The sequence below is a fragment of the Watersipora subatra genome, chromosome 9, assembly GCF_963576615.1.
Source record: "Watersipora subatra chromosome 9, tzWatSuba1.1, whole genome shotgun sequence".
NCBI classification, from domain to species: Eukaryota; Metazoa; Bryozoa; class Gymnolaemata; order Cheilostomatida; family Watersiporidae; genus Watersipora; species Watersipora subatra.
In genome coordinates this window covers 19,089,945-19,109,712 of record NC_088716.1, presented here as the reverse complement: position 1 = coordinate 19,109,712, position 19,768 = coordinate 19,089,945, and the positions used below count along the sequence as shown (strand labels likewise).

Below are 19,768 nucleotides of genomic sequence, written 5' to 3'. Positions count from 1 at the left end.
ATAATTATAATCATCGTGGTATATAACTTCTGACTAACACGTCTGAGACTAACAGGGTTAAACATGTCCGGCACTAACACGGTTAAACACATTTGGGACTAATTGGTTGAACACATCTAGGACTAACAGATTAAACGCATCTGGGACTAACAGGGTTAAACACATCTGGTATTGAAAGGGTTAACCACATCTGGGACTAACAGGGTTAAACCATAAATGTAAACCATAGAATGTCAGATTCACAACTGAGGAGACAATAGCACTAAACTTGAAAGAAATGTAGTGTGACATTGTTCAACTACCCCACAGCAGTACTTAACTACCAATATCAATGATAAACAGAGAACATTACTTATACAATTGAGGAGAAACTAGCACCAAACTGAAAAGTAATCTAGAGTGGGATTGTTCATTTACTCCACAGCAGTACTTAACTACAAATATCAAGGATTTGTAGTTAGTTTATTCCTTAAAGGCTAGTTATAAATACTAGTAATGCTTGCTTCTTTAATAGCTCTTGACAAGCCAACTAATTATATTTGTATCATCAACTTCTTCTAAAGACAGCTCTGTGTGATTTATTTTATAGGTACCAAATCATGGATGACTGCTGTTCTCCTTTATTGGGTAATAAAACAAAGTTTAACAGAAAACTCTAAAAGACCACTCCAATTTGCAACAATATTTTACTTTTGCTGCAAGCGTAATATTGTGTGAGTGGAATGCTTAGCGTAAAGTCATAATAGTTAATGAGCAGATGATCTAGTAAATCCTAGGATAGAACAATTCACCATATTAGTAGTAAACACAATTGCAAAATTTGACTGCACTGCATTGGTGACCTAGTCTAATCTGAGAAGATATGATTTGTATATTACATATAAACAGTATACTGTACAAGGTTTATAGAAAGATTATGCGGTTTGACAGCATCAAATAAGCTCTGCAATTTACATGTAGTAAAAATATCATACGAATGGTTCAGTAATACTATTAATATACCCATTATAATTATAACCACCGTGGTATATAACTTCTGACTAACACATCTGAGACTAACAGGGTTAAACATGACCGGCACTAACACGGTTAAACAAATTTGGGACTAATTGGTTGAACACATCTAGGACTAACAGACTAAACACATCTGGGACTAACAGGGTTAAACACATCTAGGACTAACAGATTAAACACATCTGGGACTAACAGGGTTAAACACATCTGGTATTGAAAGGGTTAACCACATCTGGGACTAACAGGGTTAAACACATCTGGGACCAACAGGGTTAAACACACCTGTGACTAACAGGGTTAAACACATCTGGGACTAACAGGGTTAAACACACCTGGGACTAACAGGGTTAAACACATATGGGACTAACAGGGTTATACACATCTGGGACTAACAGGGTTAAACACACCTGGGACTAACAGGGTTAAACACGTCTGGGACTAACAGAGTTAAACACATCTAGGACTAACAGATTAAACACATCTGGGACTAACATTGTTAAACACATCTGGTATTGAAAGGGTTAACCACATCTGGGACTAACAGGGTTAAACACATCTGGGACTAACAGGGTTAAACACACCTGTGACTAACAGGGTTCAACACACCTAGGACTAACAGGGTTAAACACATCTAGGACTAACAGATTAAACACATCTGGGACTAACAAGGTTGAACACACCTGAGACTAACAGGGTTAAACACATCTGGCATTAAAAGGGTTAAACACATATGGGGCTAACAATGTGAGGAAACAACATAGCTAACATAAACTTCAAGAAAGTCCTAGTGTAGCACACTATATTTTATGATTGTATAGAAATGCACTCAGAGTGTGCTTAGCATACCATATGAAGTCTCGTATTCGTCTAGCATATTGTTTATAGAATACCATACAGTTGCATGGCATAGTTTTCATATGTGCTAGCAATTCTCTAACTGTGTATTCTACAATTGGTAAACTAATGTGCTACAGCGTCGACTTCCTCTCAGTGTTTTACTACCAGTTAACTATTACAAAAATGTATAGCTATATATAAATATATATAACATTTACCACAGAAACTGTTTAACCCTTGCCAGATTAAAACCAATCATAACGTAATCAGGAACTTTTCCCAGCATACCGATTCTCCGTCTAAACCTGTCCCGATTCAGTTTTCGACAGATATTTTTTTAAATCCAACGTTTTGTTTGTAAATTTTTATTATAACAAATAAGTTTTGGTTTGTATGACAGAATTTGTACTAATATTTAAAGGATAAAATTTGTGCTTTGCACACGTGAAAAAGCTGGTCACGTGGTTAGAAGTTTCACTTTATTTACGCCAAAAATTTGTATTACAAATGACAACGTGTAAAAATATTGCTCAGTTAAAAAAATGGTGAAAGCTATATTGACTAGTTCAGCAGCGCTGGAGAATTGAGGTCAGAAGACAGTGTAAAAAGTGTTGAACAGCCAGAAAAAAATTGAAATGAGTCAAACAGTGGCAACAATCAGAACACAACTGGCCAGCAAATGACACAAAAATTTTTGTAAAAATATTGGTTTTGTTTGCGCATGTATTATGATTATTTTTGTTTGTCACATGTTTTAACGATATAATTGTAGCATTTGATAGATTATTATTGTGCAACTTATTAATTTGCAGACTGATAACATACTTTCAAATTATTTTTCAAAAGCATCATTGCCGTTATCCGAACGAGGCTTTCGGCGGATCGATGTTAATAACTCATATTTTACCAGAGATGGGCATTCAAGTTAACATGCTTGTTCGCGTAAGCCATAAGGCTCACTTTGTTAATGAATTGAAAAAATTGATACTCTAATATCTTGTATTTATTATAGATTTGTATCGACTCGGAGAATCCTACAAGAATCGAATCTTTACTGTCACCATAGAGGAATTGACTTGATTCTCTATTTTTAATAAGAAAACAATTGAGTAAGAAGAAGCTAACGCTTCTTTTTAAAATTACTGCGATAAAAAAAACTCCACATTGCCAGTGATGCCCTAAGTATCACAATCTGTAACTTGATGTGGGCCAAATCAAAGATGTCAGTGCAATCCCATGCTGCTACCTGCATACATTTTAATAGACTTTGATATCACTGTGTAAATGCTATTGATCCATAATATGTACAATGCACTATCTTTATGGTTTGCCTGTGCAAGGACAATAAGCTTATTTATAATCTTTAATAGCTGCTCGCGAATATCTTTCATTCTACTGAAAACCCTTTATAACGACTCGCCTTTGTACTTATACTAAAACAATGATCATGGATTGCAATGTTATCAGATCCATCCAAAATTTTGCCACAATAAACTTTAGAACTTAGGTTATCATTGCGCCAAAAACATAAGTTGCATAGGTTCTACTTTATTTATGAAACAAAGCGTAAAATTGTGATTTCAATTATTTTAATTTTCACTTTAGGATGAATGAAAGAAATATTGCAAACAGTGGCTTATTCGTATTTCCCCAAATGAAATCCTTTAACACTAGACCAATGATATTTTTGGCTTCGACATTTTTATAATAAATAATGTGTGTCTGCGTTTTACTGAAACTGCAAAAGCGATAGCAATTTTCTTTTGCATCTACAAAACTGGGTTCACAAAACTACAGAAAGATTAGACATTATTTTTTCACATGCATTGATTCTTGTGCTGATTGCAAAACCTTTAAATTAAGGTATATGACAAAAACACAGCTATAACAGCAAAAAACCAAGTGTATGCTAGCAAAAAACAGTAGGCATGACTTAATTCCTCCCAAAAAAGGATTGAAATCTCTAGTGAAATAGTTGATATTTACTATGCATACAGTCAATAGACTGAGCTAATGCATGTAGATAAATTAGCAAGTGGTCAATTGTTATTTTGATATATATTGTCATAGGTCAATTTTGTGAGAATTGTTTATTTGGGAGAATTGAATTGAGTCTTTGAAGTTAGGGTAGCAAAATAATTGAATTGTGATGTTTTTGCAACAAACTGAAAATTGAATCGATTATTACATGACATATAACTCAAAAGAACTGAATTGTTAATTTTTTGATGAGAATTGAAATGGATCGATTCATGTTTCAAGCCTTTTAAGCATATGTTGTTACAGCACATACCAAGCCAGTTTGTGTTGCAAACTGTAGCAAACATGACATTGGGCTTGAAACTCATAGCAATGAGCTTTCCACAAAATTGTTAGCCATTGTTATAAAATAAAAAATCTACCGCAACTAATCAAGTGTGACCAGTAAATCCCTCTTTACAACCTAATACTAGCCTAATAACAATAGATCTTCATGGGTTAATTTCAAGCAATAAATACCAACTTGTAAAGACGTTCCTCAGCTTTCCAATGTATTTTTATTTAGTTATTTATGACCAGTTAGAGATAAGTTAAGTCAGACTTTTCGCAATTATGTCAAATGATAAAATTACCAACTGGCAGGCCCTGTAGGTTGGACAACTCACACGTATGCTACCGGTGGAAAAAATACATCAAAAACTTGAGCATTGCTCCTAAGCACATAATTACACAAATTGTTTTATTATCTATGGTCAAGAACCTTATAAACAAGTAGATACTAACCATTATTGCATTAGTACAACTTGGTGAGCCTAAAATACTTTTTAAAATTAGTAAATGCAGAATGTATTGCCTATTGTCTATGTAGAATGTACAGCCTATTGCAATGCTTACATTACGTCAGGCTTGATGCAATGATTTGTGTTAGAGATTCACTTGCGTTTTGAATTTGAATAAACTGAGTGTTCGATAAACATACCATAGTAAACTGTATGACAAGCAAAATATCATATAAACTACATAAAAAAATTCAGCACTGCACGTGTAGACCTTAAATTAATTTAGAAATGCAGTTTCAATCTGATACTAAAGAGACCTATCTACTGCACACGATCGAAAAAGCCGAATAGAAAAATGTATCGACCTTAGTCTAGCTTAGTTTTATTTATTGAAACGGGCTTATGCAAACTTTAAAAAATCTTAAGATTTTGGGTTACGGTTAATAAAAAGCATCAACCGGAATCACTAAATATGATTTAAATGGTGACTTCCTGTGATAACATGACAAGTGTGACAACTCCTCAATACTTACATCCTCCATTTGTGATTATCTCATGGTCCTATTAAAACATAATATACAAGCATAATACACATAATATACAGGGTCTAAATGAAAAGCCATGTAAGTGGTTGAATTCCTGAGTTTTAAATAAACACTAAGTTAGCCTATCTTTCAAATTTTATCATTTTCCGGGACAAAATTTTCACTGGCACAAACCTAGGTATTCTGTTATGTATTGACTAGTTGCCTACTAGAATCTTGTGTATTCAAGCGTTACAGATTGTAAATAATAAGTCAAATCTTTATCATAAATCTCTTCAGTAGTAATCGTTTGTGATTAGCATAAATTTGTTGAATTGTAATTTTGTTGAACTTTCAATTGAAACTATCTGTACATTCTCATAGACAAAAAAACATACCGTATTGTCAAATCACTGAAGCAATGCAGATTCAAGTGAAACTTTATTGAATGGTTGATACCAGTCATTCAGTTATAATATTAAAACATATCATTTACAATACCGTTATGAGCAAGTAAGAACACATTGATATAAACAAGTTGAAAATTGTCTGCTATATACAATAACTCCTGTGCAAAAGCTTGTGATAAGATAGCCAATCAGAAAAGTGTTCTGTTGTCTTTCAGGTGGTGGAGGATTGTGGGCAGGATATAGGTAGAGCTTTTTATCATCAGGTGGTAAGCATATCAGGGTAGGCTGCTGTCTGCTTACTCTTGGATACCTGTTGTTAACCTCTATGCTTTTCGCTCTTTCATTTTTTGCTATCTACAAGGTGAAGGATACTTCAGTGTACCATGTAATAACTACTATTCAATTGAACTTCATCAATCACAAAATTTGCAAAGTTTTCTTATGTTTTATCAAATAATAAAACCTACTTTACAAATCTGTAGTATCTAAGAAGCTGAGAGAAACACCTCAAAGTATAACAATATTCCCACGACCACACGAGCGGAGCGGAAGTGTGGGAGTTTTATGATAAATGCATGCGCACACAACTTACGAAAATTATTCATCAACAATGAGACGAACCCTCGTCAAGAAATTTCATCAAAAAATTTAAGCATCGGAATTTAAAGTCGTTAAAGTATAATAACGATACAAAACACATTTAAAACTATTTAAATATGTTATCAAGTCTTTGTAAACCTATGATAATATCTTAAAACTCACCCATCTGATCGGGTTATACACAAATAGACAGATTAATTTCAACGAAAATCGCCACAAAACACTTGAAAAGCTTGGTTTAATAAAAGTTAAGACCGGAAACTAAAACGCCGAGGGACAGATAATAGAACGATGAAGTATGAAGATGTCTTGCGCATTTCACGAAAAAGTAACGTGCACTTTTCACCAGTCTACAGCATTGTCGAATTGCCGAAGGTTTTGGCCATTAACATAGGAGTACAGAAATCGTTTCATTTTTGCTGATTTCAATTTTTTCATTTTCATTTGCCAACACATTTAAATACTTTCCCATTCTAACTGATGTCCAACGCAGTATAAGTAAAGGCAAGCAAATTACGATGATATTTTTTAACGTTTCTTATGAGATTATTACAATAATTAACTATAAGTTTGGACGACTACAGAACAATGACTACGTAGTACAGACTTTCTAAAAATCTAACGCAGTGTAAGTAAAGGCATGACGATGATATTTTTTCTAACGGTTCTAATGAGATTATTGCAATAATTAATTATAAGTTTGGATGACTACAGGACAATGACTACGTAGTACAGATTTTCTAAAAATCTATATAAATATCACAACTTCGTGATATTGTTAGCTATGCCGTTTTGAAATGTAAACAAAATTTGGATGACTACAGGACAATGACTACGTAGTACAGATTTTCTAAAAATCTATATAAATATCACAACTTCGTGATATTGTTAGCTATGCCGTTTTGAAATGTAAACAAAATTGTGCATTGGTTTTTTATTATTACTATATAAATAATATTGGTTATTCTGATAATATCAGTGCATTTTACTTCTAATATTGGCCAATCTTGCATTTCTTTTTTTGCAGGAGGAGAGATATAAACATATAATCTTTTCCTTTCATTATTACTATTTGTTGTATATAATAACACCCACTACATTACAGCTACCATTGCAGTTATCCTATTTGACTGCTAATATTGCATTTCTCAACCATCAGTACCCTTTCTTTTTTCCAATATCACTTTGTTCGTGGGCTGTATGACAGTGGAATTTCTAGAATTTCTAAAAATAAAGATCGCTTATCAAAACCATTCTACATTCAACGCAACCAACTTTCAAACTGTGTATAGTACACAGTATCTAATTTTGCATTTCTAATCTTCTAATTTTGCATTTCAGAGTTATAATAAACATATTTCTTTATTGTTGTTGAATTACATACATTACAGTAAATTAGGCCTACAGCTTTATAACACTTTAATAACAGCTTTTATTTTGCTGCAGTTTGCAGAAATCTTCGAGACGCATGAACGCTCATAGGTTTTCTATTATTGCTGTATTACTATATTAACAATATTGGTTATTTTAATAATATCAGTGCATTTTACTTATAATATTGGCCAACATTGCATTTCTCCTATTGCAAGGGAGAGATATAAACGTGTAATATTTTCCTTTCATTGTTGTTGTTTGTCATGACCAAACACTTTTTAAATAAATTTTCTAAAAACCTATATAAATACCACTTCTCGATATTGCTACCTATTATGTTTTGAAATGTAATCAAAATTGTGTATTGTTTTTCTATTATTACTATATTAATAAAATTGATTATTCTAAGAATATCAGTGCATTTTACTTCTAATATTGGCCAATATTGCATTTCTCCTATTGCAGGGGGAAAATATAAAGATCTTTTCCATTCATTACTGCTTATTGTTGTATATAATAACACCCACACCCAGTACATTACAGCTACCATTGCAGTTATCCTATTGCACTGCAGAGCCATTTGATTGCTAATATTGCATTTCTCAACCATCAGTACCCTTTCTTTTTTTGCCAGTATCTCTGGCCATCTCTTTGGTCGTGGGCTGTATGACAGTGGAATTTCTAGTTACTAAGATACTGTTTAGTCAGAGGTGAAAAATGAAAAACGAGAGTTATTGTCACTATTAGAGCCATTATTAGGTAGTACCTGCTCCTCAAACAGCCTTTTCACATCCCGATGACAGCTGTGTTTATAGAAAGCTTCCACAAAGGCTCTTATAAAGAAGGAACCGTGAGTATCATGTCTTTCAGTGACATAACCTGTAAATATCAACACAGCAGTAGCTCCATGTATGCACAAGCTGTTACTTGCAGAACAAAAAATGTCATTGTATACTCCAAACATGACATAGTTTTAATATATTATGTAATACTTGCTGTGTAAACAGCTCCTATTGGCCACTATGAGATATTCTAGCAAGGGAAGGCAAAACATAACACAATAAAACATGTTTCTGAAACATTCATGTCATTCTAATTTGGTAAATAAAATTTTTTATCATTTAACAGAAATATTTGTTACCAGTAGAAACAGAAAGACTTCACATTAGATATGATTTTTATAAACAGACACTAAAATTACAAAATTTTTAGAATTTGTCAATTTAGAACTGAGCAACCCTTCTCAAGGCATAAAAATAGATAACTTGGATGTACACAGAGAATATAAGACAGCCTATACTCTGAATACATACAGCAATACTTGACATGTCTAGTGTCTAGTTCAACTAAACTGTTTAACTGAAGGTCCACAGGCTAGCAGATTTAAATGATATCAATGTCAATAGATGTCAATAGAAAACAATTTAGACAGGTGCAGTTTCTATCACCTTCATGTTATCATGCAATTTATAAGGCAAACAATCTCCTACCAATGACCTTCTCATCAATATACCTGCAAAAAGATAAATTAATTTTCAAGTTACCAGAAAAACTTGAATTCATCATGAAAATGCCCTCAGGCGTCACGAAATCAGCCGAGTTCGAGCTTGTAGCCTAAGATTTAGATGTAGAAGGAGTGGCAACAGTTGGAGTTGGGTCTGAAGATTTAGAGGAATGAGGGCTATTTATAAGTGGTAGATCAAAGCCGCCTGCAATAGAGATATTCATATTTTACTAGCAGCTGCATAATTACTCTGTGTTGTGGAGGAAATAAAACTAAGTAATTTAGTTACATTAAGTGGCAATCAAAACTTTTCAATTGATACTAGAGATCATCAGGGGTTGTGTGGAGTTGCTTTATATCTGTAGAGTTGTCTGCTCTCTATGCATACGAGTTACTAAGAACTCTTTCAAAACCTATAGACACATTCAAAGCTGATGCAGTCAAGTTATTTACAATTATTAGTTATTAATACTTGTATCATGTACTTGTATCACTCTGTTTAAACTCTTAATTTTCCTAAAATATTGGAACCAAATTTTTAAATTGAGTTTGTGGTTTGGATAAGGGTCGTTGGGTTTGTTAATATTTTGTTGGCCTTTTCAGCAGACCTTTTAATGTACTGACAGACTCCAGTAATAATTTGCAGATCAAAGTTTGAGCTATTACTAAATATTTAATACACTTGTGAAAAAATTCATAGTCAATCTGTGAGGTCAATTACTCAGTGAAAAGTGCTTTAATGTTAAAAGTTTTAATCTTATTAGAAGAATTTGATTCTCATCTGTCTAAAGATGTACAATACGCATGACTCAAATATAGTACACAGTAAATTAAGTCTAGTCAAAGCTAATAAAATTTCCATTAAATGGCTAGGCAACAAACGCAACGGAGTTAATAATTTCATTCATGACACCGTCTATAGAACTCACATGGTTGCCAGGTGTATGTTCTTGTCCACTGTTAGCTGCATTAGACTTCCTTACTTGTGCTGCTTCAGTAGGTGTCTGACCAACTGCCCCCCTAACCTTGTGTAAGGAACTGCAGGCTTAGAGACTGACTGTAGAGGGCGCTGCTGTACCAGTGCTAGCCTAGCGAATCCAAACTTTGTCATGGGTTTTGGGGACATGAGAGACCTCTAAAGACAACTAGAGAAATATAAAAGAACTTTAGACTATTCATGGAATGTTATTGCTTATAATTATCTAAGATTCGTTTATTATTTCTCAAAGTCTGTTTATAAACTGTCGTACACTTAACCTTAGTGAATGATGAAACTATTGTTAGAGGAGCTATGATTAGCACTCAATGTTACCCTGAGTAGACAACTCCTGACGCTAATATTCGATGGTAATACTCATCCTAGTGTCACAGTTAACTAACCTTGTGATCCAGAGCAGGAAAATCATCATCCCCTTCGCCATCATCTTCTGTCATGCGAAGAGAATACAACTCCAGGTCTTTAGTAGTGACAAACGAAATTAATATGGTTGAGACAGCAATTACGCAAAACTACAAAAAACTTAAGCCAAGCTGCAAGCTCTAGGTGAACGAACAAAAAATGAGATAGCAACTCCACCCAGTGTTAAAGTGACACCCAGGGTAGTAGTAGCAACCACTCTGTGTACTTGTGACACCAATTATATCAGCACAAATCATTACCGATGCGACTAATTGCATTATGTATCCAACATAGGGATATTAACTATCTGAGTGAGAGTTGTGCTCCCATTGGTCATGCTGAAATGCAACCATTTATGCAACACTAAAGATGTTCCAAGCTTTCACTCTGTATAAGGATAAGTGATAGAGAGGATGTGACAAACTGTAACCAATCAGTAAACTAACTGAAGCTCAGGTTTCCTCCCTTCTCTAGTGTACTTCCAGCAAGTCAATCCTATTGGCTGTTGCACAGTTACTGTTGTTATGACAGTTACAGGAAGCAGCTTCTTTGACAACGAAGTATCTTGCATTGTCATATAGATGTTTATGTTCTTTGTGTCCACCTGATTCTACAAATAGACAGTAGGCTATTATTGAAAGCAATTAATTCTTATATACAACCTTCAAAATTCATCAACTGATTGAAATAAGGCTATAACTGAAGATCTACCTTTCATTTTGATATACAGCCTATCAAATTCATCAACTGATAGAAATAAGGCTATAACTGAAGATCTAACTTTCATTCTGAAATACAGCCAATCAAAGTCAGTTGATGAATTTGATAGGTTAATTAAAGCAATAACGACTAGACTGTCATAGACTCTCTAGACTGCCATAGACTCCCTAGACTGCAATACACTCCCTAGACTGCAATAGACTCCCTAGACTGCCATAGACTCCCTAGACTGCCATAGACTCCCTAAACTGCCATAAACTCCCTAGACTGCCATAGACTCCCTAGACTGCCATAGACTCCCTAGACTGCCATAGACTCCCTAGACTCCATAGACTCCCTAGACTGCCATAGACTCCCTAGACTCCATAGACTCCCTAGACTGCCATAGACTCCCTAGACTGCCATAGACTCCCTAGACTGCCATAAACTCCCTAAACTCCCTAGACTCCATAGACTCCCTAGACTACCATAGATTCCCTAGACTGCCATAGACTCCCTAGACTACCATAGACTCCCTAGACTGCCATAAACTCCCTAAACTCCATAAACTCCCTAGACTGCCATAGACTCCCTAGACTGCCATAAACTCCATAGACTGCCATAGACTCCCTAGACTGCCATAGACTCCCTAGACTCCATAGACTCCCTAGACTGCCATAGACTCCCTAGACTCCATAGACTCCCTAGACCGCCATAGAATCCCTAGACTGCCATAGACTCCCTAGGCTGCCATAGACTCCCTAGACTGCCATAGACTCCCTAGACTCCATAGACTCCCTAGACTGCCATAGACTCCCTAGGCTGCCATAGACTCCCTAGACTGCCATAGACTCCCTAGACTCCATAGACTCCCTAGACTGCCATAGACTCCCTAGACTGCCATAGACTCCCTAGACTGCCATAGACTCCCTAGACTCCATAGACTCCCTAGACTGCCATAGACTCCCTAGACTCCATAGACTCCCTAGACTGCCATAGACTCCCTAGACTGCCATAGACTCCCTAGACTGCCATAAACTCCCTAGACTGCCATAGACTCCCTAGACTGCCATAAACTCCCTAGACTGCCATAGACTCCCTAGACTGCCATAGATGTGCAGCTATCTACTCTCTAAACAGAGAATAAGATAGCTGCGCAGTTGCTCATAAATACAAAGGTGATCGATTGGTGCAGGTGTTACAGCATAGTTCTACCAGTCTTAATATCATGAGTTGGAGTATCATCAAAATTTTTTATGCTAACCTTGACCCCTGGATACAGAAAAGGACATGAACAGGCAGTACCACTTTTTATAGTAAAAATCTTTGGTTGTTTTGCTTTATTGTAGACGTATCAAATATTTGTTATTAGTTTTACTTTGAAGAATAGACTTTGCTGTTTAGAAAAAATGGCAAATCATTGTAAATGAACTTTGAAGATATGCGCTCCCCATCAACTCGTTGTAAAATTAAAATTACTGCAACTGGTCTATGAAATCAGTGAGATTCATCAGAAAAAGGAGAGAAGTTCACGATGCAAACCAATAATACTACAGTTACGGTACAGCCCAAAAATTAAAAAATTCAAGTCAAGTTTTTCCTTTTGGTATGAAAGGGGTGAGTTTTGAACGATCTTAGAAAAGATTAAGCAATTTATACGTATGTTACTGTTTTTATAACATAAAATCCCTACAGCGTATACAATCCTGGAACGAATTGTTTACATTGTAGAAGCGCCTACTGTATAATAACTGGCGGTTCAGGGACTCACTGAGTTGAACCTGTAGGTTGGAGAATACTCTAGTCACAAGGTTGACAGAGAAAAGCTTGCTTTGTGAAGGATGAGAGACCATAGATGAGTGAAGAGTTTCGGTTTCACCTGTAGTCACCGGGTCAATATCTGGGAACATATTGCTGTCAGTTGTGCTGCCAGCATCTATCATAGAAACCGATCTGGGTCCTGGAATACATGAATGTAATTTAGTCATGGTAGCTTGCCTGACCTATAACACCTTATGAAATTTTAGAGAGGCTACCTCCCAATTTTGAACAAGTTAAACATTGCAAGGAATAGCAACTTTATAGATGAAAAACAGGATGGACAATTGTCTGAAAATTGTCAAGAAAGCCAACTTTTTTAATCACAAACACTTTAGATATTATGTTGTAAAGGGGCAAATTCTTAATCTAGAACAGTCGAGACACAGTAAGGAAAGGCAACTTCTCCCCTCTAGAACAATTTAGACACTGTAAGAAGAAACAACTTTTCCAATCAACAACAAGTACGTATTTTACATGTGACACTTATGGGTTGCCTTCTTTAGCAGTGTTACATGATAATAATAAAATAATTATTATTTATTATAACCATATAACACTACTATTATTAGGAATAAATTATTACTTATGATAATTTATTCGTAATAATAATTTATTAGGAATAAATAAGGTGTGGGTCACAAAATTACTACATGAATTAAAGAGTCAACAATTTTATACCGACAGCTTCATGCCAAAGCTAAAAAGCAAGTCAGAGAAATTGAAAATGCTGCCAAGACTTTTTAGGGATGCTGACCTCGATATGCCAGTGGCTAATGAAATGTGTTTAAACTATTAAGGTGTCTTTCAACGTTGCATAAAAACGCTCGTACAAACGCACTCGAGGTATGATGCCGAGGAGGTAGATCAACCTATCTCTATTGGTAACCATTCACGCTATCATCAATTTAAATGAGCATGCCTACCTTGCAAAAAAACATGAGAAATACTTTGCGCCATGATTCGAGACAAGTATAAGATGCAAAATTACAAAGATTGAGGAGTAAATGATGAGAAAGTGACAGAATGAACAAAATAAATCATGCTTATTTGTGAATGAAGTTAACTATTTTTAGCACTGCTGTGGAGAAAAATAAATTGACTAGCAGTTGTTTAAATTGTGCGGTTCAATAAACACTGCTCAGTTGTTAAATCTGACAGCAGCTCTTTTGGAGTCAGAATTAGTTAGATTGTGCAAAACAAGTCACCCTGTCAGCATTACGATGATCGTTTCAATATAAATATTTATGTGGTTAGAGTGCAGTTAACTAGGTACATCCATCGTGTAACCAATCAGTGGGCTAGAAATTTAGTAAGTTTAATGTAAACAATTGTTTTCTGAAAGTAGAGTGATTTGAGTGAACAAAAATCATTAATGCTTGGCTAGAAGACATGAGTGACAAATGCTCCACAACTCACTAGTATGTCTGGTCTTCAGAAGTTCTAGTAACTAACCTACAGGGGTGCGAGAACAAGTCATATAGAATTCTCTAGAAGAAGAGTCAGCAATCAGGACATCCTCATCCAACTTCTGATTGAATTCATTTCCGAGTTGAAATTTCTCATTGGCCACTGAGAATAACTGAAAACAAAAAAAAACTTGATCACTTTATGACCGAAGATGTCGAGTCAAAGATTAAATCCATGTTAGGAACAGAGTTTTGAGAGTAGGTAAAGCTATAGAAAGAAAAATTTAGTACCGGTGTGGAATTTCCTGTGTTCATTGCTCACTTCTGCTATCATGACACTAGGATCAGCATGTTGATGCTTGCTAAAAGTGCTTGTGCATAACTCACACTCAACTGGTTAATTCTGTTATCAGCAAGAATATGTTGTTATTTTGAAACAACTCTTCAGTAATTTAAAAAATTAAAATTTGACAATAATTTATTGTCAGTTTTCTACATGCCAAACAGTTGAAAGTGGAATTTTATCACCTTGGTAACAACAGCTTGGTCAGAGTAACATCAGCATACTTAAGTTTGGTCCTGTTGATTTGCATTAAAGATTATCTCAGGATTAACACGCATTTCATGCATTTTTCAGGTGGTTCGAATTGAAAGCGGTATGGCTATGAACACAGACTTGTACATAGAATGGGAACTTAACAACAGGTTGGGTATGAAGTATGCCAGCCTGTAGCAGAGCACGTACATTGCGTCTCTCCTGTACAAGCTGCAGAAGCTGTCCAACTGTCACAGTGCTGACATCTACTAGTAACTTGGTAGAGCCATGATCAGGGATGTGTCTGTGGAATAACATGATGTGTGTACTCGCTGGAATCAGCTGCGAAATATCTGGTTTTAGACAAAGCAAATAAATGCTTTCAAACAAATTTCAACAAAAGCTTATAAATTTAGCTTGTATGTACCGTTTAAACTATTCCAAAATCTTGACCAGGTGATCATCATGAAAAGACTACAGTATGGTCTGAGCATGTGTATACAGAACTTACATGGTGACCAGCTGAGTGTTCCTGTCTAGTGTGCTAGCTACGTTAGACCTCCTTACTCTAGGCGCAGCTTCAGTAGGTCTCTGGCCCACCTCCCCCAACCTTGTGTAACGAGCTGCAGGCTTGGAAACCGGTTGTGCAGGACGCTGCACTACCAGAGCTAGCTTAGCGAATCCAAACTTTGATATTGGTTGCTGGAACAAAAGTCTCACAACAACTAGAGAAATATAAAATAACTTTAGAATATCCATGGAATGTTATTGCTTATAATCATCTAAGATTCGTTTATCAGTTCTTGAAAACTGTTTATAAACTGTTGTACACTTAACCTTAGTGAATGATGAAACTATTGTTAGAGGAGCTATGATTAGCACTCAATATTGCCCAGAGCAGACAACTCCTGACGCTAGTATTCAGTGGGAATACTCATCCCAGTGTCACAATTAACTAACCTTGTGATCCAAAGCAGGAAAATCATCATCCACTTCGCCATCATCTTCTGTCATGTGGAGGGAATACAACTCCAGGTCTTTACTAGTGACAAACGAAATTAATATGGTTGAAGCAGTAATTACACACAACTACGAAAAATTGAAGCCCAGCTGTAAGCTCTAGATGAACAAACAAAAAAGGAGATAGCAACTCCACCTAGAGTTAAAGTGACACCCAGGTTAATAGTAACAACCACTCGGTGTACTTGTGACACCAATTATATCAGTACAAATCATTACCAAAAAGACTAATTGCATTATGTATCCAACAGGGATATTAACTATCTAAGTGAGAGTTGTGCTCCCATTGGCCATGCTGAAATGCAACCATTGATGCAACACTAAAGATGTTCCAAACTTTCACTCTGTATAAGGATAAGTGATAGAGAGGATGTGACAAACTGTAACCAATCAGTAAACTAACTGAAGCTCAGGTTTCCTCCCTTCTCTAGTGTACTTCCAGCAAGTCAATCCTATTGTCTGCTGCACAGTTGCTGTTGTTATGACGGTTACAGGAAGCAGCTTCTTTGACAACGAAGTATCCTGCATTGTCATATAGATGTCTATGTTCTTTGTGTCCACCTGATTCTACAAATAGACAGTAGGCTTTTATTTAAAGCAATTAATTCTGATATACAACCTTTCAAATTCATCAACTGATAGAAATAAGGCTACAACTGAAGATTTAACTTTCATTCTGAAATACAACCTATCAAAGTCAGTTGATGAATTTGATAGGCTAATTAAAGCAATAACGACTAGACTGCCATAGACTCCCTAGACTGCCATAGACTGCCATAGACTCCCTAGACTGCCATAGACTCCCTAGACTGCCATAGACTCCCTAGACTGCCATAGACTCCCGAGACTGCCATAGACTCTCTAGACTGCCATAGACTCCCTAGACTGCCATAGACTCCCTAGACTGCCATAGACTCCCTAGACTGCCATAGACTCCCTAGACTGTCATAGACTCCCTAGACTGCCATAGACTCCCTAGACTGCCATAGACTCCCTAGACTGCCATAGACTCCCTAGACTGCCATAGGCTACCTAGACTGCCATAGACTCCCTAGACTGCCACAGACTCCCTAGACTGCCATAGACTCCCTAGACTGCCATAGACTCCCTATACTCCATAGACTACTAGACTCCCTAGACCGCCATAGACTCCTAGGCTCCCTAGACTGCCATAGACTCCCTAGACTGTCATAGACTCCATAGACTGCCATACATCACTTTTTTAACAAATAAACATCTCATTACAAGCACCTACAGATACAAATGTATTAGCCACATGACCTCTGCTGATATTAACTCCAAACTATTGCTTTTTTTCTGTATTTTCAACTAAAAACTATGCATGAGATTGATATGTACCTCTCCATTATACTTCTTGTACTCGTCAAAAGGATTGTTAGACTCTGCTTCCTTGGTTGACGTCAGAAGTTTTGCAAGATTTGATGTGGGTTTTTGAAGCTTTATTGGTTTTTTCCCAAACAACTGTTCAAGAGTTTCTTCGTCTATGCAAGAATATATAACTCGCATTAATCATATTGATATCTCCAAAAAATTATCACAACTGATGCAATAGGCATCCAGTTCATAACGATGCAAATCTAAATCTAAACTCAATTTGTGAAACAACTGGTGGCTAGAAAATCTGCAGACAGCAAAGTTGACAGCCAGATACATGCCATGCCAAAAAATGACCTGTATATTTACATTAATTAATTTATATAAATTTAAAATATTTCATTAATTTTGAAGTTTAATTGATAATATGTTGCTTAAATTTGAACATATAGAAATGTGTCAGTAGAAACAAATTAGCCAAAGAGCGTAAATGAATGATATCAAATCATGGCATCAAATCAACGCGAGTAAAAATGAAGTCAATATTCATATTATATAAATTGTATATATCAATATTATTATATAATTATATATAATAAAAAATATATAACATATATATGATATATAATATAATTAATCATATATATGATATATAATTATATACCGTAATATATATTACATATTTTATCTCTAATATATATATTATAGATAATATAATTATATAATATATATATAAAATTATAATTTCATATATTATATAATTATATTGATATAATATATATGAATAATTATATAATTATTTATATTATACAATTATGAAATACATATAATATATATAATTACATATATTTATAATTACTTATTTTATAATTATATAGTTATAATATACATATAATAAATAATAAATAATTACATATATTATAACATATTATATAAATACACATATTAAGACCTGCTTCTGTTGAATCATTGTGTCTCCATTTTATGGATTTGATTTTCGCCCTGCTGTTCTTCTCCTGCTTTATCTTTTCAATCCTATAGGCTGTACTAGAGCGCATTCGCACTCCACCTGTAATGTAACAGAATTATACATGTTAATAATAAGGTTACACAAAACTGGTGTAATCAAGCATATCTTTAAAAAAATTCCTAAAGTTGAAAATGAAGTTTAATTAAAGATGGTCGATATGTGAGACCCATTGATTGGAAGACAACAGTTAATGAAAGCATGAAACTTTTCCTATTCCCTTTTCTTTGTAAATTTTCAATGTATACAACATGTACTTTACTATGAATTCACAAATTCAAGTGTGACAAAACACACAATTCTTTTAAAGCTCAACACCATAGGCTACACATTGAGTCCTATCGTGATCATCACCAACAAATGGATTTAAGTGTGTAAAAAACATCATATGATCACATTACCAAAGTCCATGTCTGAGAGGATATCTGGAGAAACACTTATTTCATGTTCACTCCCTGAATGTGAGTTGCTAAAAAGAAAAGTCAGACAAAAAACGTGAGTTTCATCCAAACATTTCCATAACGTTTGAATTTTAAAACTTAGCCACTGATACAGATTGATCCAATAGATAGAATATGAGAACACTAGAATGAATGCAAATGAGTTTGAGTTTAACTCAATGCAGTCAGATCAATAAAGTGAAGATAGCAGTGAGCGAACGATTTGCAAATGTAAGGGTGAGAACAGACTTGTGTTTAACTGACTTGCTTAACTTTGAGTTGGATCTTTTTCTTTGATCAGCACGGATAAGGTCGGGCTCCACAAGCATTTCGCAAAGACCAGATTCATCACTTGTGATAAAGCAGGTACGAAGGTGTCTTAAAAGGAATTGCGGATCATCAACTGTACTCATTGTGAGTGAAGGCAAGTTGCAGACGTATCTAATATTTCGATATTATTACGAAATTGCAAAAACGAAAAGTGTATTCACACTGCTAATAATGACTGGCTAAATAAATTAGTTAAAATAGTGTGTATAAGTAAGTTGTAAACGTATCTGGATGCTTACAAAACTCGTACACTTCACGATGAGATAATCTTCGGGAAACAAATACGAACGTAGTTTAGTTGACTAGCTGACGCGCAACTAAGTTTACTATGCACAAAAAATATCGCGGGCTCTCGGCTTAATTTTCATATTGAGAATTAAACTAGAACTTCGCTACGACCTGTACAAATATCCGATAACGTGATAGACCTAAAACTCTGAGTGGAACATAGAAAAGTTTAGACAATCGTGTAAACATTTTTATTAAAAGCCTCACTTTCGGTAGTAGCGTGCGTTTATAATATTAACATACACTTGCCCCACACTTGCAGTGAACTGAATTTCTTTTTACAGTTTTTGAAATTTAAAACCAGTGCTAAAAAGAAAATTTTTGACTGGAGAACTTTTATATCTGTCTAAACTAGAAGTCTAAATTCTATCAAGCTGCAGGTTAAATTACTGAAATGGATCAACTTGTATTGTTTAAGCGTACAGCCCGCCTGTATGAGCCGGAGC

General features: G+C 35.1%; 2 protein-coding genes across 2 annotated transcripts in view; both read right to left on the bottom strand.

The window, feature by feature from the left end:
* Positions 1 to 19,768, bottom strand: part of LOC137404862 (uncharacterized) — a 115,816-nt gene that overhangs the window by 69,447 nt on the left and 26,601 nt on the right. The window lies entirely within an intron of this gene.
* On the bottom strand, positions 11,239 to 19,117 carry LOC137404475 (target of rapamycin complex 2 subunit MAPKAP1-like). The gene is made up of 11 exons (XM_068090695.1): positions 18,969 to 19,117; positions 18,666 to 18,733; positions 18,190 to 18,306; positions 17,262 to 17,404; positions 16,306 to 16,469; positions 15,843 to 15,924; positions 15,394 to 15,584; positions 15,093 to 15,186; positions 14,394 to 14,520; positions 12,892 to 13,080; positions 11,239 to 12,252 (listed from the first exon to the last, which is right to left on the bottom strand). The coding sequence occupies exons 1-11, from the start codon at positions 19,115 to 19,117 to the stop codon at positions 12,242 to 12,244; spliced, it is 1,335 nt and encodes a 444-aa protein (XP_067946796.1). The 3' UTR covers positions 11,239 to 12,241.

Excerpts from the sequence above, each read along its gene's own strand:
- LOC137404475 (XM_068090695.1), bottom strand. The coding sequence starts at position 19,117 with ATGAGTACAGTTGATGATCCGCAATTCCTTTTAAGACACCTTCGTACC. Across the intron at positions 15,925-16,305 it reads GGGAGGAAACCTGAGCTTCA|TAAAGACCTGGAGTTGTATT; the intron begins GTTAGTTTACTG and ends GTTTGTCACTAG. Across the intron at positions 13,081-14,393 it reads TTGTTCTCGCACCCCTGTAG|GACCCAGATCGGTTTCTATG; the intron begins GTTAGTTACTAG and ends CATGTATTCCAG.